This window comes from Pelobates fuscus, chromosome 3 (assembly GCF_036172605.1).
Source record: "Pelobates fuscus isolate aPelFus1 chromosome 3, aPelFus1.pri, whole genome shotgun sequence".
NCBI lineage: Eukaryota > Metazoa > Chordata > Amphibia > Anura > Pelobatidae > Pelobates > Pelobates fuscus.
The window spans coordinates 325,770,643-325,794,683 of record NC_086319.1 but is presented as its reverse complement, the minus strand read 5'-3'; the positions used below and the strand labels follow the sequence as shown (position 1 = coordinate 325,794,683).

The window sequence follows — 24,041 nt, the reverse complement described above, 5'->3', positions numbered from 1 at the left end:
GTATGGGTGCAGTTAAACAGAAAGGGTGAAAGTGTGCAAGAACGAACACATATTAAAAGTGAAAAAAAGGGCTTGGTCACAAATCACATCTTAACAGAGTCTCATTCCTTAACGGGTTAATTTTCTCCCTTTCTTAGGAGGAGCCTTGCTGGATGTTGGTGAATGTATGAAACAAATGGCAGAGGTGAAAGATTATCTAGACATCAATGTCAAGCAAAACTTTATTGATCCTCTACAGTGTTTACAAGACAAGGACTTAAAAGAAATTCTGGTAAGTAAACATTTTGATGACAGTTGTCCTTTAATGGAGCAGATTGCTCTCTCACACCTTTATCTATTGTGTTGACCTGCAGAGTAACATGTAAAGTTGCCAGAAGTGATGCAATTTCTATCAGAAACCATGGTTGATAAGGGAGTAGGTAGGAAATGACATCTGTGTCTTGACCCAGGACTATCAAAGGGATATTGGTGAGGGGGTAGAGCTAATGGACTCACTAGGTCTCAGTGTACAGCCAGTGCCACGACTGCCAAGCTATGACAGCTTCCAATGTTATTTCTTAATACAGAGAGAAAATACATTTAGAACATGTAATAAATAGTGGATAATCATTAAATATAAGTATATATATTTAGTTAGTTTTGATATGGTATAGTCAAGACATTATATATTATAGGGGTCCTATAAAAGATATTTGATGTGAAGGAGGATACCTCTTTCTATTAAGGCATACCTTCATGCTCTAGGATACACTAACTAATGTTTGAGTATTCTACCTGCCAAATTAGATGTGTCACTTAGCCGCACTCCAATATGTTCATTTCACAACTCCCTCATTACCCAGATGATATATGCTTGGTTTATAGCAGCTGACAGATGTCACAGGCATAACAAGAAACATGAATACTGAGATTTTAGTTAGGCAAGGGACTGCTGATTGCTATTGAAGTGGCACTAAATGCTGGCTGAGCCAGCCCAAGCATATGGGGTATTTCTTTATTCCCTCACTACCTACTTTGACTCTAAAGACTAGTCTGTGTCATATCATCTGGGCATTTACTGTCACCTCCGCATTCTTCCTTGAACACTTGAGTAGTGACATGGAGGAAACATTTCTTTTAGCCACAGAGGGTTGGTCATTTTTTTATTTTATTTTTTTTTTTGTAAAAAATTATGAAGATAAAAAACAATAAGATGGCGACTGACTGTTAGTTCATGTCAGTGATTTTTTAACCTTTTAGTTATTGATCAGGCTTTGGTTTTTGAACTAGGTGTACCACTATTAAACAATATAATACAATCTCAACATACAAACTCGGTCTACACTGCCCCTCATTTCAGAACTTTTCTACATTCTTACCACCACATGTATGTACGAAGAAAGTAACATAACAAACCTATTATGTCATTAAAAGCACATCTTCATTCTGCAGTCTATGATAACACTGCAGCTCAAGATTCACTTACACAGACTGAAGCAGGTTGATATTTGTAAAAATGGTCAAATCCTTGGTCTTATGACATTCCGACAATCAGCAGCCAACTGCAGAACACTGACGGAGCTGGGTGTAGAAAATGTGTTGTTGTGTTCCTCCAGGCAATGGTGCCAATTGGGGAAAGATCTAGCTTCTCATTTGAAGTGTGGCATTTCTAACATGACACGTGGAACTAATAGAGAGCATACCAAGGATAGAGAAGGAAAATATGAGGGGAGGCTGGTTAGTGAGCCAGGCAAGAGGTATGTGAGAGGGCTAATTCTGTAGCCCTCTGAATTTTCTCAAAAATTCAGGCTCACCTCTTGCAGTAATTCAGTTCTCTTCGGACAGTCTAAGTCTGCTACTTGTTGTTGGAGAAGGGACACATTGGAAACCATAAGTTAAACGTTCTTTTATAAAATGGAGAAAAGTTTAAGAATTTAAATATATATATATTTAATATGTGTGTTTATTGCTCCAGTTATATGCTTTTGTAAAAAAAAAAGTTTGCCATTAGTCACTGACCATGATTTTAATTCTAGTTTTCATAAACAAGGCTAAATGGAATCGGGGTGAGGTTTACATGTTACTGCTAACAACATTTATTCATATCTAGTGCTACTAATATGGCATCTCTGCATATCCACCCAGTAGGACCCAATACTTTTTCAGCCAGTCCAAAATATTTTTTTAAATTTTGTTTCTTCTTTGTTTTCTTCATACAGTACCATTTGAAAAAACTCGAAGGACGCCGCTTGGATTATGATTACAAAAAGAAGCGTCATGGAAAGATCCCCGATGAAGAAGTCAGACAAGCTGTCGAAAAATTTGAAGAGTCCAAGGAACTTGCAGAAAGGAGTATGTTCAATTTTTTAGAAAACGATGTAAGTATGAAATAGAGTACACTGCCTGGTTGTCAGAGACATGTTCACCTTAAGGAGTCAGTAGTTAAGAGTCTGACAGGAGGTTGGTTGTTTTATGTTATTTACTTTGTACATTGGGTGGATACTTTTCAATACAAGTCTGCAGGGAGTATGCTTAAATGAACACTTTCGTGTTAGGAATACAAACGTGTATTCCTAATGATATAGAGTCCTAGTCGTTGTTTACGTGACCCGCCATATAATTGTTAAAACGTTATTACTTACCTTTTGTCCTATGCTGCGCTGCTCTCTCTGCGATTGTCTCCGAATCCTTGGCTGAGATCATCAATCGTCCTGCAGAACTGCAATATTTTCACCTGCAGAGTTAAAACGTGGGGACATGCCGCCCAGACCACTTCATTGGAATGAAGTGGTCTGGGTGCCTATAGTGTCTCTTTAACCCCTTAAGGACACATGAAATGTGTGACATGTCATGATTCCCTTTTATTCCAGAAGTTTGATCCTTAAGGGGTTAAAGGGGCACACCAAGCACAATCACTATAAGTTTGGTTATGGTGTAAGTAGTTTTCGTCAAGCAGTCTTCTTGGCACCTAGAATCCACCCCTCTGATGTGGACATAATAACGAATAGGTTTAATTTCCTCATTGTCCACTAGACGTGTGCGCAAGTTCTTTTCATCTATACCCCAAAATTACTTAATTACTTTTAATCTATACCCAAATTAATCGATCCGTCTGCGATTTACCTGGGGAGTCTTATTCATTGAATATTCAATTCACAGGTAAATCCCGTACGGAATGATTAGTTTGGATGTAGTTTAAAAGGAATTTGATACATTTGTAGCAGCTGAAAACTGTTTTGAAAACTGCTTGTGCTCAAGTCAGTTGTCCACCCCAAAGTAATTATAGGGGTTAGCAGAGCCAGATTTTCCAAATAGACATAGGTCAATGCTGATTTTTGAAAGTTGTGTTGGTGCTCGGAGTGTCCCTTTAATAACTTTTTTTTAATAATAATAAAAAAGGATTTTCTGCCAATAAAGGGATTCTAATACTCAATATTGAAAAGGAAAGGTATAATGATTACCTTTGTTTATTCCAGGGCTTAGTAGTAGAAAACACAAATCCAGGTAAAATTGAGTAGGCCTTTAATATCCAGGCACGCAGATTAAGTGTTTCTTAAAAGAAAGATTTACTCAGTACACCGTCTGTCAATTCATTCTATGAGCCCTGTCAAGAAATTAATAAAGACGCTGTGATATTGAGAAATGACAGCTTGTTAATGCATTCCTAGGTGACATCAGATTCCTTTCCATTAAACAATCACAGGAATCTTGGTAAATCTATACTCAAAAAAAAAAAGGAATTCTCTTTCTTGTCCTTGGGAACTATTACGCTTTAAATACCAGATTAAACGTGTTTTGCTGCCCTCTAGAGAAAATATTGGTTAATTGCAGTTCAGGACATTACTAATGTGTAATACATCTAACTGAGTTTGGATTATTCAGTAACATATGAAATGTTAGAAAGTCAAGGTGAATACAAAGTGAATTAAACTCTTTAGGCCACAGTAGTTGAAATACTAAACGTAGTATTCTTGAATTACAGCTTCCAGTTCAGCTATTTTGGACTAGAATCCAGTTTGAACTCCCAACAATTCAACAATTCACACATTTTGAATAAGCCTGTCCTTGTACTATACTGGACTGTTTGGACACTTTTTGGTTCTTTATCTTTATTCTTCATTACATTTTTACAGATATTAAATACATATAAGAAAGAAGATACAAATACCACCATGTAAACATTAAAAAGGGTTTCAGATCCTTATATACATAATGTTAATACTTTTTTTATTTTTTAACGAATCAAAATGTACCGTATGCACTTGAACTGTCCAATACAATGTTAATACAATTAATTTAGATACATGTGTTTTTTTAATGGAATACAAATTCTTTATGCTTAAAACATTTTTGGGGGAGTGTATCTATTAATGGCTTTTTGATGTTTATATGTTTGTTTGTTTTTTCCAAATGGATGTCAGTTCTCCACCGCTCAAGGTTTACTAAATAAATCGCCTTTTAATATTTCACTAGCAGTTTAACCCCTTAAGGACCAAACTTCTGGAATAAAAGGGAATCATGACATGTCACACATGTCATGTGTCCTTATTAAACTAAATTGCGGTGAATTGAAAACCGAATTGGGAAACATGTAGCCAAGCTGTGATTGCAACAGACTTGGAGAATACTTTCCAATAATTTACTTTTACCAACTGTTCATTTTACTATGATTTGGGTTTTACTGAATAACTCCAACTCCAAAAAAAACCAGTTCATTTACAAAAAAAACAATTCACCACCAGTTACTTTAGTTAATAATGGTATTGGTATTTAATAGTTGGCATCCAAACTGCTAAATTTACAGGTGACTCCGGAACACATTTGAACTCGAGAATGATTTTAGTTTTTTTTTAATTTTGTAGTTCCCCCCAAGGAATTTAGACATAAAAAGATGAGTTGATAAATAAATTTACTGTAATACATCACCCTATAATCCTGTTTTACAGGATGGGCAAAGGAATATAAAAGAGAGAAAGACAAACATAACTTGCATTCAGGTCTATACTCATTTATTCAAATAATGTGAAACAGAAATCTTGGCAAGGCTATATAATCTGGCACAATTAAATAGTTTATTTAACTAAGAGCAAGCATTCTCTGCTGTTTGATCGGTCAGATGGTGTATTAGAAAGAAAACGTTTGCTTATAAACCGTGAATTTCTGAACATTGTCTTTTGCATGAAAAATGACTGTAGTGGAGTTTGTAGAACTCACAGCTTTAGCTTGAGAACACCAGGGATTCTCTCCTTGATTAGTTAAAGGAACACTATAGTCACCTAAATTACTTTAGCTAAATAAAGCAGTTTTAGTGTATAGATCATTCCCCTGCAATTTCACTGCTCAATTCACTGTCATTTAGGAGTTAAATCACTTTGTTTCTGTTTATGTAGCCCTAGCCACACCTCCTCTGGCTATGATTGACAGAGCCTGCATGAAAAAAAAACTGGTTTCACTTTCAAACAGATGTAATTTACCTTAAATAATTGTATCTCAATCTCTAAATTGAACTTTAATCACATACAGGAGGCTCTTGCAGGGTCTAACAAGCTATTAACATAGCAGGGGATAAGAAAATCTTAATTAAACATAACTTGCAATAAAGAAAGCCTAAATAAGGCTCTCTTTACAGGAAGTGTTTATGGAAGGCTGTGCAAGTCACATGCAGGGAGGTGTGACTAGGGTTCATAAACAAAGGGATTTAACTCCTAAATGGCAGAGGATTGAGCAGTGAGGTTGCAGGGGCATGTTCTATACACCAAAACTGCTTCATTAAGCTAAAGTTGTTCAGGTGACTATAGTGTCCCTTTAATTCATTTTTCCCTGGCAACATATGATTTTACATAGTCGGGCAGCTGTTTTGATGGATAGTTAGAGAATCTAGGTTGAAAAGACTCATGCCCATCAAGTTCGGTATTTCACACATCCGTTCTTGCTGTTGGTCCAAAAGAAGGTGACAAACCATTTTTTATTCACTGAAAAAAAACTTTTCCGTAGCACACAAAAATACGTAATATGTGGTGGAACAACTTGTTGATACAAGAAGATATCAGATTAGTGATTTTAAAATCAGGAACTTTTCACTTTCTATGACATAATTGGAAATCAGTTAAAGGAACACTACATTTTCTGCACTTCCAATGTAAGATTGTTTCTCTTCCAATTTGGATTATTGCTGCTCCCTGAAAAAGTGAAATAAAGTAGATTATTTTGCTGTTAGGCCTAAGGCGCACCTGTCTTCATGTAGCCACCACTTTACTCCCAGCTTAGATCATCGATGATGATAATCTCAGCCAATGCAGTGCTTCCCTACAGGGAACACGCTGAATATCGGTCCTGCAACATAAAGTGACAGCCACTAGAAGTGTCCTCTGGAAGCAATATAAACAAGCACGGCCTTTTCTCACGAAAGGCATTGCTTTTCATTGCTGAGACTGCATAGATAGTCTATTTGTACTAGAACCACTACACTAAAGGAATTCTATAGTGTATGGAATACAAAGCTTTATTCTTTACTCAATAGTACCCTCTGCCCCCACCCCCTGAGTACTGCAAGGGTTAAATAACTCTTTTAACACTTACATGATCCCAGCACCAATGTCTCTCGGCACTCCCTCTCATCCAACGTCACCTGGCTGCGAGCGCCACGACTGTATTAGGCCCTCCCCATAGGAAAGCACTGACTTAATGAGGATGTCCAGCGTCAGGTGATCTAAAGTAGGCTATAAGCCAGGACGTGCCTCTAGTGGCCGTCTGATTGACAGACACTAGAGGCAGTCTTAGTCCTGCAAGATAATCATTGCAGTTTCTCTAAAATGATGTACATTGCAGGACTAAGGGGGAGAGGGACATTGCACCAAGATTAGTTTAATGCAGTCAGGGCCGCCACCAGAAATTTTGGGGCCCCTAACTCAGCTCAGGGTCTGGGCCCCCTGGGGCCCGCCTCCAAATACCGCTCACTGGGTCCACACACAGACACAAACGCACACACTGATACATACTAACAGACACACATACTGAAACAGACATACACGCATACAGGCATACATACTGACACATACACACAGGCATACATAGTGACAGACAGACACACATACATACAGACACCGACATACATACATACATACATACACACACACACACACACATTCATACATACAGACACTGACATCCATACACACATACATTCATAATGGCATACAGACATACAGACTGACATACATGCATATATACAGACATACTGACAGACATACATGCATACAGACATCCATACACACATACACACAGACCTACGTTCATAATAATATGCAGACATACATATATAATGACATACAGACATACATATACACATACATACATACAGACATACATGCATACAGGCATACATGTATGCATACAGACATACACAAACATACATAGACAGACATACATACGTAGACATGCATGCATGCAGTCAGACAGACATAGACATACACACAGACATGCATCCAGACATACATACATACAGACAGACATACAGACATACATACATACACACATAGACATACGGACAGACATACATGCATGCAGACAGACAGACATACATACACAGACAGACATACATACACATACATGCATACAGACATGCAGACAGACATACATACACATACATGCATCCAGACACACAGACATACACGCATACAGACAGACATAGACATACAGACAGACATGCATGCATCCAGACAGACATACATACATAGACATACATGCATACAGACATACACATACAGACAGACATACAGACACACAGACATGCATACAGACACACACAGACATGCATACAGACACACACATACATGCATACAGACACAGACATGCATACAGACAGACAGACATACACAAACATGCATACAGACACACAGATAGACAGACAGACATACACATACATACACATACATGCATACAGACACACAGACATACATACACATACATGCATACAGACACACAGACATACATACACATACATGCATACAGACACACAGACATACATACATACATGCACACACACAGCTCATTTTCCAGCCACCCTCCTGTCTCTTACCTTTTCTTTGCAGGAGGGTGGCTGGGGATGATGGGAGTCGGCGCTGCTCCCTCTTCATTGCCGGGCTCTCCCTCTTTACGGCTGGGCGGGCGGGCGGGCGCGCTCCTCCCGCGCGGAGTGAGCTGGGAGGAAGTGAGCACTTCCTCCCAGCAGCACTTGCGGCTGCTTTTTTTTTTTTTTAAAGGGGCCCGGTCGCACTATACAACGGCCATAGCGCTGACCGGGCCCCTGAAGGAGGGGGCTCATCGGGTGGCCCTAAGTGTGTGGGCCACCCGATGGGCCCCACATGTGGGGCCCGGGCCGCCGGGCCCATGACAACTGTTATGGTTGTCATGCCCTGATGGCGGCCCTGAATGCAGTGTTTCCCAACCCAGTCCTCAAGGCACACCTACCAGTCCAGGATTTAAGGATTACCCCGTTTTGTCTAAGGTGTTTTTAGAAAAAAAAGAAAAAACACCTTAGACAAAACTGAGTAATCCTTAAATCCTGGACTGGTAGGTGTGCCTTGAGGACTGGGTTGGGGAACACTGGTTTAATGAACTAAAGATGTCTGGGTGCCTATAGCGTCCCTTTAAGTTTAAGTAGTAATTCTGATTGTAAGTCTCCCTTTTAAATTAGTTTTTTTTCCCCTATACACAGTGCAGCAGTTCACAAATTGGTAGATGCCTCTTCCCCCTCACAGGATAGGGGGTGACAGAGAGACAGACAGAACTTTTAAAGACTATGCTCCACCTACAACTCTGACTCCCTCCGCTATTTAGCAGTTATCCTCACACATTCTTATTTTCTAAAAAAAAAAAAGAAAAAGAAAAAAAGAATCCAAAAGCAGATAAAATATACTCTTAGACAGATAATTTCACATTATCATTTTAAACCTTCTAAAATGATGACCTCTTGTACTCTGTATAGGACTGTTAATGAGAAGATTACCAGAGACGGGCTTGTACAGGCCCAGTATAGTGTGTTATCATATCTGCTCTGAGGCACTTTTTTAAAAAAATAAACAGAGGCAGTTTTTAAAGTCTTCCTTTCCTTTTTAAAATGTTGTAGTCTGCATCATTTCCATGGTATTCATGTTCAAGGTGGGCCTAACAATCGAAATGTTATTTTCAACAACGAAGTAATACTCTGTTGTGTCACTTTACCGCATGGACTCGGTTATAATATCACAGTGAGTGAGGAAACACAGGCACGTTGTCATTGTGGTAATGCGAGGGGAGGCCAAAGAGGCTAAGAGAGTCACTGTTTGAAAGGGCAAATGGTGCCATATTAAACTAAGGGTTGCCCCTCATATCTGGTAGAAGAGATAATGTTTCTGATCTCTCCATTCTTTCTCTGTTAGTTGTGGCATGGAGGGTAAATTCTAGTAATGGAGAACAACAGCCCACAAAGTCACACAATCAGGTAACAGGTGGAGAGTGTACAATCCCCAGTTCCTATACAATCTTCCTTGATAGTGTTATAAACTGATTATAAATCCCCAATATTCTGGCCATAAATGTTTTTTTTGTATTATATACCAGTACACCACCTATTCTAGTTAATAAAAAGGCAGAGGGTTTAATCCAAAACTGTTAGGAATACAGCAAAGACAATTATTTAAATCGTTTACTGCAGGAGACCCATTACTTTTAATTGCTTGCTACTTTCCCTCATAGTCCTCTTATATTCCTCTTATGATCTGTGCCACTATGCGTTGGAGATAAGATTACTGTCACAGAACACATTAAAGTACTGGGCTGGGTGGTGGGGTCCTTATGACTCTCTTAAGAGCACAAGAGACAACACAATAGTTTCTTTTTTCTTTTTGATCATATGACAAGTTAGAGTAGTGGTGCCCAAAAGGTAGATCCCTAAAAGTTTTAAAACTACAACTTCCGTGATTCATTGTCACGCTGGCAAACAAAGCATCATAGGAGTTGTAGTTTTACAACATCTAGGAATCTACATTTTGGGTACCCTTGAGTTAGAGGGCTAAAATAAAGCAATAATGAAATAACGTCAAGAGTGAGACCTTATATTAGAAAGCAATCTTCATCGAAGGCACTGGACACATGTTTACTATTTTTCTTTCCCTACAGATAGAACAAGTAAGCCAGCTGGCTGTTCTAATAGAAGCTGCGTTAGACTATCACAGACAGTGCACTCACATCCTGGAAGACCTCCACAGCAGGTTGCACAACAGGTGATTGTAAAATCATTAGAGGTGAATTTCTGTACAAAGAACCTGGATTGGCCAGACGAGCTCACGATACTGTTTTCTACCTACAGAATTAATACCGCATCTAGTCGCCCTCGCCGGGAACTCCAATCAAAATCAATAATGTCAACTCTGGAGTGTACGGACAGGCTGCAGCATAATGGCCTTTCCTTCAATACATCGATGACGTTATCAGGTAAATCTGACTTGTAATAGTACTTTCATTTCTGTAACGTATTAAAGAATAAATTGGGGGAAAAATATTTCAGATCTAGAACACTTATCAAGAGACTGATTTGGAAGAATTCTATAAATCGGTTATCTATTCAAGTTGACTAATTTGGCCTTGTGTTTTCTAAATTCAGCTAATTGTAGGCAGTACATCTAGGAACACACGGAAACACCTCCAGCCATCCTGCACATGTGCTATGGGATTGAAAAGGCAGGAGAGATACAGAAACAGGTGGTTAATGTGAACTGTCTGCAGCTGAAGCTGAATTAATCATTAGCCTGGAGCATTAACATGCATACTTTAGAACTATTTTTAAAAATACATTAAAAAAATTATATATACATATTTACATATAACACTGGGATTATGCGCTGCGGCTGTGTTGCCAGAATAACGTAAAACCTATGATCATTGCAGCATACACTGCCAGTGTGGGTTAAAATGTGCACTCATTAAGATAATATATTAACATGTCCATTTAATAATCACGACAAATAACGGCACACACCGGAGCCAGGAATCCGTGCCAGAAGGCTTCTTACAGCTACTATTTTGCTTTCTTAGAAAGATGAGAGCCCTATTTGTCTTGTTCAAGTGCCTTGTGGCATGTCTTTGGACTTTAAACAAAGTCCTAGTTTAAAAAACAGGCAACGAAAACCCTACATCGCACAGCGATTCCAATAAGATCCATTTCCCCTCACTCGCTGCTAGTATTGCTACACACTCAATGTTTTCAGATGGGGTGTTTAAAAGCAATAGGAGGATAATGGATTCTGCTGGTTTGGCAAATGACCCAGATTTAATCAAAATACAGTCTTTCCAGCCTGGCGGTAGTTAAATCTCAAGTGCTAAAACCAGGAAATGAAAACTGCAAAGAAAATACAATGATAATCGTGGATAAATATGTTCATTTATCAGGTTATCTAGTAAATAGAAGAAATGAAATAAATAGTTGCGGCGCACTCAGACTAGAAAATATAAAACACAAATAAGGCTTCTAAATTGCCTATCTAAGAATAAATATGGGGATTTGGTTCCACCATATGGCCATATGTTGTTAAGCCCACCACTGCTTTCAAAGTACCCCAATATCGGTGGGTCCTACGCTAAAATGTGGGGGACAAATTAAATAGTACTTGTATTAAAAATAAAGTGTATTAAATCCTGGTAAGAGCAAAAGTGAGTATACAAAAATAAAGTGATGAAAGCTATTAAAACAGTGTTAAAACTAAACAATTAAAGTGTTAGTGCTAGAACGAATATACTCAATATTGCAGATGATATCTGTGTTGAATGGAGAAAATAATAAAAGTGACCTGACTATTGAAAACTCCTCCTATATCATATGGCCATATGGTGGAACTAAATCCCCATATTTATTCTTAGATAGGCAATTTAGAAGCCTTCTTTGTGTTTTAGTTTTTCTAGTCTGAGTGCGCCGCAACTATTTATTTCATGTATGAAGTTTGGTCACTGCGGCAGCACCTTTCATGCAAAATGCAGGTCTCGGGTGTGCCCCCAATCCTTTCTCTGTATCTAGTAAATAGAGACTGGCGCCATTTGGCCCTCTGACTTGTCATATGATCAGAGAGGAAAAATATTCATTCATGACTTTGATGCGGCAAATGACCATCTCATTAAAACTGCTCAGAACAGGAATCCAGAATGCCTGTGCAGTGTTAATCTATGTTAAAAGTAAAGTAAAGTATGATTCTATACTGGAAATTACATTATATACAGTGTACAACAGCAGTATTCTGAATGTTCTATGTCAATGGTTTATATTATGTTGAATAGCCTTTCCTGCCTAGCTTGAAGGGGCACTCTGGTCACCAGAACAACTACAGCTTATTGTAGTTGTTCTGGTGTCTACATTGCAATGAGGAGATGCTGATTGGCCAGGGTGTTTCGCTCCACCCACGCCACATCTCCTTGGTTCCTATGGGCAAGCATTGTAATTCGCTGAGATCATCAATTCTGATATCAACCGAGGAGGCGGGGCAATGGTGGAGCCAGTGCCGGTGGACCTGTGCAGCACTGGCAATAAGGTGGGTTTTTTTTACTTTATTTAAGGGGGTAAGAGGGGCCTAATTAGTATTATTTAACACTATAGGGTCAGGAATACATGTTCCTTTAAGGTCTAAGGAACGTTGAGTTCACAATTACACCTTACACCGTACATATAACATTAAGAGATAACTAGCTGCTTTATGTGCTTGGTTACAATTGGCATTGCCTAAAAGTTACCTATATTGTACCACTTACCTCATTCATATTCTCTCAGCCAAAACACGCCCACCTAAGAGCAACAAGAAGGCTACGACCAAACCCTCTAATTGTGAGTAGTTGTGTTTCAGATGAGTGTATGGTGTGAAGTACAAGCTCAAAATGCTGAGTGCTACTAGATCAAACTTCTAACTGCAATATACACCTAACACGTAACGCCCAGACCATTTCCACAGACTGCTAATATCAAATGTTTTCTATATGTACTACTAACTACTACCACTAACTATATACAAACATGATTTGCCTCAACTAATTCTTCATTGTTTTGTTTAACAAAATATAAAAAAATGAGCAGGCACAACACGGACGTCCGTGGATGAGATATATTTTCAAAACTGTGTTGGTGACGTTTTGTTCGCTGTGCACAAAGCGGATTTTGATCAAGTTGATGCATCCTGTATCATAATAGTATTTACATTTTCCTTAAGTCATTTAGGATTCAAGTCATGCAGGGTCTGATTTAGACTTGGAGATTCATTTTGTTACAAAGTTAGTCCGAATTTTTGATTTCCAATCCGCCACATAGACTTATCACAAAACAAATGATTTGTGCAATGAAAAGGCTTGTTTAATTCGTGATTCAGAGTTCCACCCATGGTGCATTCAAACACAAAAAAACAACCCGATTTATGGGAGAAAAAAGATGATTGATAGCTAGGTGACAGCTGCTAAATGTTGAATTTATTCAGATCAATAAAGGGGAAAAAGTAGAAGCAGAAAATATAGATTTTTTTTAACTGCTCTTCTTCCCTCTTTTGGTCACTTTTTTTTTTTTTTTTTAATATGATCTGTAAACCGAATGGTGGGAATATGTGCCTATCTGTGTATTGCAAAGTAAACCTGATATTTATATTACGTATATATTTTGCAGTACACGGATTGGCCCATTTTTCACCATTTTGGTTCGTCTGATTAGTTTTCCCAAATCTTTTTTTTTTTTTTTTTTTGAGGGATGAAATTCAGACTAGCCAAACCATCACATGCACAAATTTCTGCTATCCAGAAAATGTTAAATTATTGGTTCGGCTGAAACAAATTTGTTAACTGTGCCCAAGTCTAGCCGGATTGACATAGAAGCCATTGGAGAAGCAATTGCAGATGGATGCTTTGAAATGGGCTTGAAACAGCCAGAATGTAAATGCTCAGTTTTATTTCCATTTATTCCATACTCCACTTGTTATGTGTTGGAATTTTGCCTAATTGCTTCCCAGTCACTGTACTTAGACGGTCCTGTGCTTGCTTGCTGTGTTTTCTTATTGCAGCCTCAGAGCCAGATATGTAGAATTGCAAATGCACAGTATAGAGAATTAAGAGTTTATATAGATCAGTGTTCTGGGGTCATAGTATTGTAATGGTGCGGCCATGTCTGTTAGGGGTTTTACCATTGTAATTTGCAATACTGGAAGGACACAATAAATTTAAAGATAAATGAACGGTTTTTACTTTAGAAGCAATTGAATTATTATCAAATGAGTCCATGCAATGGACTGTATCACATGGACTTGCAATATAACCAAATGGAAAATGATTGGTGTAAATGGTAGTTGCTGTACATATAAGTAGAATGAGTGGCGAACTAACCCGGGGAAGCGGGCAGGTGATTCCCCCCCCGGTTGCCAGTCACCAAGGGGGTGCACAATCTCCCAGTGACCAGCGTGCGAGTCTGGGCCAGGCTTTCCCTCCTCTAATCCTGACTCTTAGACTCCCTCCTCTCTGGTCCTCTCTCCCACACGGCTCCTTGGTAATCAGGGAGGAAGTGACCTGTACTCCTCCCCGCACCAGGGTTTTTCACAGACCAAAGGGCCCGGTTGTTCTGTTAAAGAACCACAGCGCCTAACTGTGACCCTGAGCCGGCTGGCCCCGGTGTGGTAGTTCTGCCACTGGTATGAGGAGAAAGGTAAACATATACTCTAAATTATGTGCATGTCTTAGACATTTAACGTAAATAATTGTCACTGATACCCATACGCAGCAACACCCATTACTCACAGCTACCCATACACAGCACCACACAATACCCATCGCTACCAACAAACAGCCACTCTACACCTAAACAACACAGTCACACACACACGCTCTTTTAAAGGTATACTTTAAGCACCATAACCACTATAGCAAACAGTAGGAACTTTAGTGCAAGGAATGTTCTAACTTCCTCCCAGAGTAAAAAGCCTCATAACAGATTGGCAACTTATGCTCCACTGGGAGCCCACCACCACCTCCCATGCAATCAGAATTCTTACAACTGAGCTGAGTCTGGATGTGCAGATCCAAGCTCCCAGCCAATGGGCTGGTCCTGCGTGGCAAGCCTGGAGGAACAGAAGGTTCTTGCAGGGACCCAGGGAAGTTGTCAAACTACTTACACTTGGAGGATACTAGGACATTTCTGACACCGTAAGCACATACTGAGCTGATGTAGTTATGGTGAATGCCGTGTATATACTATATATATATATATATATATATATATATTCCCCATGTATAACATTTAAAAAATATTGGGTGCACCCTGGCATTTCACATATTGATAGCAGCAAACTTGAAGCCTAGATGCAGGGGGCAAATGGAATGAATGGCTGGAGGGGAGGGTGAGCCAAAGTGCTGCGGCTCCGGGCGCAACAACCATGTGACAAGGGGAAACTGTAGCCACACTAGAAACCTTTCACCAACACAGTTTGAAAAAAGCAGAACCCACAGGAACACTCACCAACATCACCTACCCTCCCCCACCCTTACTAAGAAGACCCACGGCGGCACTACACCGGTCTTAAATAAACCCTCCTCTCGCTACTCTTTCTCTCACTTCCTCTCTCTTTCTCCTCTCTATAGGAGTCCTCTCATCCAGCCCTGAGCTGGAATTTCTTGAAAAAAACTGGTGTCCACACAGGCAGGCATACCACAGGGGGCTAGAGCACCCAAACGCGATGCTATCGTGGTCTTCAGAGACCATGCATACATAGAGCGGCATGTGGGCTATGGGGCTAGCCACCAACATAGGATCTTAACAACATATGGGTTGAGCTGGCTCGCAATCCACAAAAGGTATTGAATATGTACATACAACTGCATAACCAAAATGTAACGTAATGACAATTCACTGAATATATGCAACCACTGTACCAAAGCATACTGCCGATTTACTGTTCGATTGCATTATTAACTGAATTCTATATATGTTTGGATTACCGGAATAAACAGAAATAAAGAGAAAAAAAAATATTGGGTGCATACCCTAATGAAATGTGCTGCTCATGCCTGTGGTTGTCCGATTAGTGATCAGGGTTTCAACGCCAGGTGATCAGTGTAGTACTAGGACTGTGGGCAGGGCCAGATTAAGAGCCCAGTGGGCCTGGAGCCAACAATTATGATGGGCCTAATTACAGAATGTTATCGACCAAAAACACTAAAACAACCATACCTCCCAAGCGTCATGTATCAGATGGAGATGGTGTTGGAGGGAAAGGATGCAGCTATACGAAAACACATACTCTATGCTAATCTCTCTCTAATTTATGCTTTCATCTTTAAAATAAATCCATACCGCCTAACAGCAGTGTCCAGTGAAGCAGGAAGTCAATGTGCAGGGTAAAAGAGTGTGCGAATCACGTGACCAGACCTGCCAAAAGGGGTGAACATGCCCAAAAAGGGGGCATGTTTGTCCACAAAATTGGAAGGCCAGCCTGGCATGAATGCATGTCAGGCTGCCAGCCAATCATGCAGGCTGTCCAACCAAAGGGCATACTATGCAGGCAGCACCTGCTGAGCTTGACATAAATGCATCAAATGATGCGCCTACTCCAAGCTTTCTAAGGACTGTCCCCTAGCACTCACATGTACACTTGTGTCCTTACGTTCTTACTAACAGGCAGAAGCTCCTGGTATACAGTCTGGGCAGAATAAATGTGTATGTAGTGAGTGTAGAAAAAAGCGGACATGCAACAGAGAGAAACTAAAGTCTGCATTACCTAAACTAATTTTATTGTCAGCCAGTCCACACAAGTTTTGTTGCCATACATCCCTCTTAAGCTTCCAAACTTAAAGGGACACTATAGTCAAAAGAACAACTACAGCTTATTGTATTTGTTCTGGTAAGTAGAATCATTCCCTTCAGGCTTTTTGCAGTAAACACTGTCTTTTCAGAGAAAATAACTCAACTGGCCACTCCTTAGATGGCTGCTATAGGTGCTTCCTGGGGAAGTACTGCCTAGTGCAGCACTGTCATTCAGTGTCTCCACCCTCTGCATGCAGACACTGAACTTTCCTCATAGAGATGCATTGATTCAATTTATCTTTATGAGGAGATGCTGATTGGCCAGGGCTATGTTTGACTTGTGCTGGCTCTGCCCCTGATCTGCCTAGTTGACAGTCTCAGCCAATCCTATGGGGAAGCGTTGTAATTTGCTCAGACCACCACTTCTAATGATTTCAGCAGTCAGTCAGTTCAGAGGCAGAGCCAGCAGCTGCAGACTTGAATACAAGTAAGATTTTACTATATTTAGGGAGGAAAGAGGGCCCAGGGGGGCAAGATGGTGTTTTTTGTATTGCCGGGATACTGGCATGGCCAGGCAGCCTCAAATACCGGCTGTGCCAGTAAAATACAGGTGGCAAACATAAGAGTAGTGTGTAAGGGGGAAGAAAAAAAATATATATATTTTTTTTTTAAATGGGCCTATTCCATGGGCCTGGGCCTGGAGCTGCAACTCCATCAGCCCCTATGTTAATCCGGCCCTGACTGTGGGGCATATGCGCAAGCATTGTCAGTTTACCATGAACATGGTTCAAGGAACAAGGGCTTCAGTTCAGTGAACAGGTTACTTAGCAAGAGCAGGGGCTAAAGCTGCAAAGAAATAAGCGTGTACACAAGCTAGCTTCATGATTGAGATTTAAACTAGCATCTATTAATAGGAAACCTGGATTTAAATAGGCAAGAGAGGGATGGATGCTGGAAAAGATTAAGCCTTTTCTATTGAGACATTCTGATAGTAGATTCCCCTCTTTAAGCATTTTCATCCTGGTTGTATATTTTTCCCTCCATCATCGTATCAAAACAATCTGGATAAAGCCAATATTTGGAGCAACAGTTTTGGAACGTCACTATGGTGCAGATGATTGCAGTGGAGAGTGACATCACAACTTAATTTAGCCCCGATACAGCCAGGGAGCACAATACAAATGAGGAGACTAGAAACATTGTTTTGGAACTAGTTTCAATGGTATAAAAAAAGGAAACATTTATGACAGACACCAGTTTTGACACTGGCATTGATTGTGAAGAATGATGGTACTTTGTAGTTACTTTCTAATAACCTGCCAATATATTCTCATGGGCATGTATCCTGTAACTATATACTGCATTAATGTTCTACTCCATTGCCAGCTGGCATGAACATTTTACTCTAAGACAACTGACAGTAAAATGCCTTCTGTCTACAAACCGGAAAGCCACCTATTGGCAGAAAATGTTCTATATTTGAAAGAACATTCCAATCTCCGTGACCACTAGGACCTGTTTTGGCAACTAACAAGTCCCACAGGCATTCAAGGACACATCAATTTCATTCGATCTTCTCCAGTAGGACTGCACTTATTGGCTGAAAGCGCCAGTTGAGCTCTCTGCCAATTCGTATGGTCTAGCATTGATTGTGTCGTCTTGTACAGAGACAAGAATTTCTCCTGCAGGCAAATTGTCAAGCCATTCTAAAAACATTTTGATAAATTACCATGAGCCAGGAGGCTCTATGCACCATAACCACTACAATGGGCTTTAGTGTTTGGAGTGATCCCTTAACAAATGATGATGTTTCATTTTAGAATCTTAGCCATCATCTATAGTTATAATGGATTGTGTGTACATCTAGACAAGTGCATATTGCACAACAACAGTTTGACCAACAACTAACTCACTAGCATCTGGACCTTTGAAAAATAAATCTTGAATGAATAAATTTAAGCATTGTAGAAATAACAAGAAAAGCTACAATTTCTGGGGAAATTGTGTGAAGTGTTCTTGCCTCCACCAGTAGTCTACAACTGGAGTGGGCGGAGTAACTTATTATTTATTTATATAGCACATTTAATTGCAACGTTGTTGCCCAAAGTGCTTCACAGTTACATTTATAAAAACATTAGCAGGTGTACAAAAGGCCCTGTCTATGACATCACTTACTGTTCCAGCCTGGCACAGGGCAGAGTATTTTGGCGGTTGACATTTTCAAACGGTCGGATTTCAAAAACGATACATCCTACAGCGAAGAGCTTTATATTGTGAGAATCACAAGACCCATACCTACATTTTGGTGGCAGTTTAGAAATCATGTCCTGATTTTTCAGCTTTTGCCAGTTCCCACTCTAGTTTTGAACATTTTGCAATTCATTCCTATGGGACCAATTTTGCCACAAGAACGACGATATTCCATGAACCATTCGGCGAAACATTCCACAAAGTAATAGCAATCCAATCGGGAACAATCCGCACATCTCGGTATATTGCAGTCTATGTAGTGTAAAAACTGTGGGAGGAGTTAGGGTGGTACATTTGGCTATAATAAAATTATATATATATATATATATATATATATATGTGAGATAACATTAAGTGGTCTTGCTATGCAAGAACACTTAATTCAACTATATGTTTACAGTAATAAAAAGGCAAACATACTTCTTGGTAAAATTCATTTTGTGCAAATTTCCACATCGGCATTAATCACTCAAAGAAGGACAATCAGGAGCTGCTCATCATGGTCTATAGAGTTTCACTTGTGAATTTCAAATTTCATACTAAAGTAGCCAAACTGGAAGCATAGCTGACTTTATTGGAAAGATTCTCTATTTTGGCCTTAAATTTTAAATTCACTTTGAAAGCTCACATTAGTGAATAACCTTAGTTCTATTATCAACTTTCTACTCATGAAAACTTCCAGATGACACGTGCAATTGGAGAACACAGATTTGGAGAGACATACAGAAAGGAACCAGCAAGTATTAACATTGGGGAAGGGGAGACCAATAATGCAAGGATAAGATGCCGAATGCTGAAAAACACTTCGCAAAAACAAACAAAAAAAAAAAAATATATGGATGTATTAGAGCTAATAAGGCCAAGTGCTGTAAAGTTGTCTTTGTGCCAGATGTCTTCATTTGGCTTGCAAAGTTTATATTTTCCCCCAAAACTAATTCCATATAAAACAATATTTTTATTTAACCTAAAATTTCTCAAACAGAAATTAAACTGTCCTTTGTCCAATTAAAATGTTGGGGTGCATGAAGCTGGGTGAGGAGTTTGAGAATGGTAGTTCAGAAGGATCTGAGAAGTGTGTGTTCACCTTGCCCTCCCTCATGGGGTGCCTGCTCACTCCTTCCCCCATGAAGGCCCTGTCCTGGGTGGCAGTGGCCAACAGCTTGGCCAGGGGCTCATGGTCCTGGTAGAGGGTGAAGTCCAGCCGCTGCGGGCTCTGCACGTCCTCCCTCTGGATCCTCCTGTATGGAGGATGCTCCAGCACCCACAGGTGCCCTCGGGCTCCAGTCCGGTGTAGCTGCCTCCCTCCAGGGCCTGTGTGAAATCCCACTCCCCGCAGCTGCCTGCCCAGTACCGGCCCCAGGAGCTGAACATCTCCCTGTCCTCATCGGTGAACTGTGTGTGCAGGGTGACCACCTGCCCCAGCAGCTCATCGTACACACAGCAGCTGAGGGACACGGCCATAGAAGGGCAAGGTATAAGACAATATTTTGTGATCCCATGCATTTAAACACTTCTTATTGGCAAGTTGTTTTTTTTCCCCCCCTTTAATTTTCAGTAACATATCTTGAGGAAATATTAGGAACCTATTATAACATTTACTTATTCTATATGTTTTCTAGGTTCTAGTGTACATTTTGACCAACCTTGCTGCAGAGCACTTTACGATTTTGAACCTGAAAATGAAGGAGAGCTTGGATTTAAAGAAGGTGACATCATTACTTTAACCAACCAAATTGATGAGAACTGGTTTGAAGGTATGGTCAACGGAGAATCTGGATTCTTCCCCATCAATTACGTAGAAGTTGTGGTTTCACTCCCTCAGTGAACAGCACAATGGTTTCATGAAATATGGACTCACAAAACCATTTTGGATGTGGCATTCTATGAACGCCTTGCTACTTGACTTCCAACTTTTAGTATCCGTCGTCATTTTTTATGTATTTATTTTATTTTTATGAAAACATTGGCCGATACATGGAAATGCAACTCTATTTTTGTCCTGTTGAGATGTACTAATGTTTCATGAGTAAATTCTTGTTCCTTTCTGTAGATTGCATAATTGGGAACACAAGTCTTAATTTTTATTGACTGACCCTTTAAAAGGTCAGGCTGCTATAATCTATATTATATATATAAAAAAAAAAATCTTAGAAACCGAGCACACTTAATAAATTGTGTTTCTTACCCCAGTGCAACTGCCAGCCGGTTAGTACACTCAAAGAAGGACATGCACTTCAGGAATATTCTATATACATTTTTCACTGATTCAAGTCTTGTGTGTGAGACTAAAAAGGTTGAAAGTGTATGCTATAAGCCTGCGTTTCATGAAATAAAAGTCAGTGAAGATTTTCTACAGCAAATCCTGTGAGAGCACTTCCTTCTTTGTTGAATATATAACAAACTAACTGAATATCCAAATTCATATTGCACAATGTTTAACAAAGATTACAATAGCACCCTAAAAAAGGTATTGTAAACTGTATAAATTAAAAAAATTCTGTCTACCTGACCAAATCTATTAAATGTATGTCAATATAGTGGAGCTTGTTCGGTTTGATTACATGACTGTACAATTACAGGATTTCTAATTTAACTTTAATATTTAGGATTTTGTTGAATATACAGCACATTATCTATAGGAAGGAGCAGTAGGGTCTTATACATCCTAATCTTTTCAGAAAGTAGTCTCAAATTTAGCTGGAATAGAAGTAAAAACAGGACTGCCATCAGTGGGCTATAGGATGTAGACCTTTAACCCCTTAAGGACACATGACATGAATGACATGTCATGATTCCCTTTTATTCCAGAAGTTTGGCTTTAAGGGGTTAAGGGGCCCAGGCCACATTTGGCAAAAATATATCAAAGATCTCTTCTCCTGAATCTCTGAGAGGGAGCCAGGGAGGTAGTCTGCTCCTCCACTGAGTCCTCTTGAGAGCCAAAATTGCCAGAGCATTGGCGCGAGTTACCATGGCAATGTTAAGACAATGCACTCCTCGAGAACAATGTGGGCAACCAGCAGGAACAGACTGCAAAGAGTACAGTATCCCCTCTCCCTGACTATATGCAAGAGTGGGGAAAAACGTTAAGAAAAAGATGCAAATAAGCCATTCCTCTAACACACCACCCCTCCAAACATAGCCGACAAACCTACACACATTCCCAAAAACCACTGGACATCCTCTACAAACACTGCATCAACTACTGCAGCTCTAAGTGCCTGGAAAATGGTGGTGGGAACCCTGTAGGACACTCATTAAGACAAAACCCAATTCGGGAGCTAGTTTAAATGGGAAAGCACAGCAGAAAGTGCCCACCTCCCCCACAAACACCGTGTATAATTTAAAATAAAGACATTAAAATCACATTAAACATACAAAGATGCCGTCTTTATTTAGAATAATAAAATAAAAAGTATAACAAACAGTTTAACATTTTGACAAATGGTCATCCCAGAATGTGTATATTTACATACATGTTCAGTTGCTCAACACACACACACACACCTCATTTCAAGGAAAACACTTAAATATTGGCATCGACAATGTGAATATTTGCATTCCCAAAAATCAGCTAGCAACTCAGTCTTTACTAATTAAATACCAAAATAAATTTAACAACTCTAAAGAACAAATATGTTACAATTTTCCCCATTTTAAGGGCTCCTATAGATCAGCCATTCTAAAAGGTGATCATAAACAATTGCATAGAAGTGTAATGCTCTGGAAATAAACAAGTCTACAATACATCATTCACATGGGCTTTCTTTTAAGTTTGTGAATAGGAGTTCTCTAACCAGAAGCAACTGAAGGGATCTAGACAAAGATTCGTTTTGTGCATATGATAAACATCTAAAATTTACAAGATACAGTATTTATAGAATATGACACGGGCTTCATTAAAAAAAAAAAAAAAAAAAAAAAAAAAAAAAAAAAAAAAAAAAAAGATTTCCCTTTGGCATCATATGAGGGCAGCACTTTTCACATGCTGTCCATCATGTAGGTGAAAATATAAAAAGTATGGTGGGTCTGGCAGGTTACAGGCAGAACATACTTTTGTTCAGGGCAAGGATATTGACAATTACATTTATGCTGTGATGAAAATAAGTAAAAAGTTGCAAAGGAGATTGCCCTGTCTCCACAAAATGCATATGTAAATCGACAGAAAAACAAAAAACAAACCTGGAATGAAATGTGTCAAACATAGGAATCTGTATTAGGCACTAAAGATTAAGGCAATAAAACCAGAGTTATTTGGAAGTTTCACATACAACTGTCATGGTCTTACTGGAGCTACAAATAAGTCTAGAATGCACACGCATTAATAAAGAGCAGGGACACATTCTGCCATTTAAAAAGGTTTTCATAATGCATGATCAGAAATACACTATACTTTTCAAATATGTCCTTTCTGACAACTGATCGGTGAAGCAATGATTGCTACTGTTGCAGCAGAAGAACTACCCAACATATACACAGGGTTGTTATATAAACAATGAATTGTCCAAAGGTCAAAGTGAATTTCAAGTGTTCGGTCAAAAAAGCCAAATATATATTATAAAAAAAATAAAAATTATATATATTATAATAAAACAAGGGAAGCTACTATTGGCTTAAAATTCACTTTGCATGCTGAACAATTCATAGTTTAGTGAATAACGAAGACTGTCCTCAGTGTTGCAAATCAGGCTTATGGTATCCATGTGCATGGTACAGTAGAAAGTTGTGAATTTCAACTTCAATACGCAAGACTTTCTACAAAGATAAATTGCTGGCCCAAATTAAGAACTATTGAAGCTCACCACCCCCACCCCCTTCATGCCGATAAAATCTATACAAAAAAAAAAGTCTCTAAAAATAGAATTCACTATCATTTAAAGAAAAAGAAAAAAAAAAAAACACACAGTGTTGAAGGAGTTGACTTTGCAACAAAGCGATGGCTTTAGTGGTTGTGCTCAAAGACACTGCAGCAGAAAATGGTTATTGAAGTGGCCTGTGAACCTAAAGGCCTATCCTTATTAATTTA

The 24,041-nt window shown here is 39.2% G+C and overlaps 1 protein-coding gene across 3 annotated transcripts in view; it reads left to right on the top strand.

Moving 5' to 3' along the window:
- Positions 1 to 20,968, top strand: part of SH3GL3 (SH3 domain containing GRB2 like 3, endophilin A3) — an 84,025-nt gene extending 63,057 nt beyond the window's left edge. For 2 of the 3 annotated variants that reach the window (XM_063448979.1, XM_063448981.1), the window contains 6 exons: positions 138 to 271; positions 2,199 to 2,357; positions 10,138 to 10,241; positions 10,328 to 10,452; positions 12,773 to 12,826; positions 20,638 to 20,968. In XM_063448979.1, coding sequence (XP_063305049.1) covers positions 138 to 271; positions 2,199 to 2,357; positions 10,138 to 10,241; positions 10,328 to 10,452; positions 12,773 to 12,826; positions 20,638 to 20,843 — 782 coding nt within the window. In that variant the 3' untranslated portion in view covers positions 20,844 to 20,968. The remainder of the gene's footprint in view (positions 1 to 137; positions 272 to 2,198; positions 2,358 to 10,137; positions 10,242 to 10,327; positions 10,453 to 12,772; positions 12,827 to 20,637) is intronic. The other variant, XM_063448980.1, reaches the window with a different exon arrangement.
- Positions 20,969 to 24,041: the final 3,073 nt, after the last annotated feature.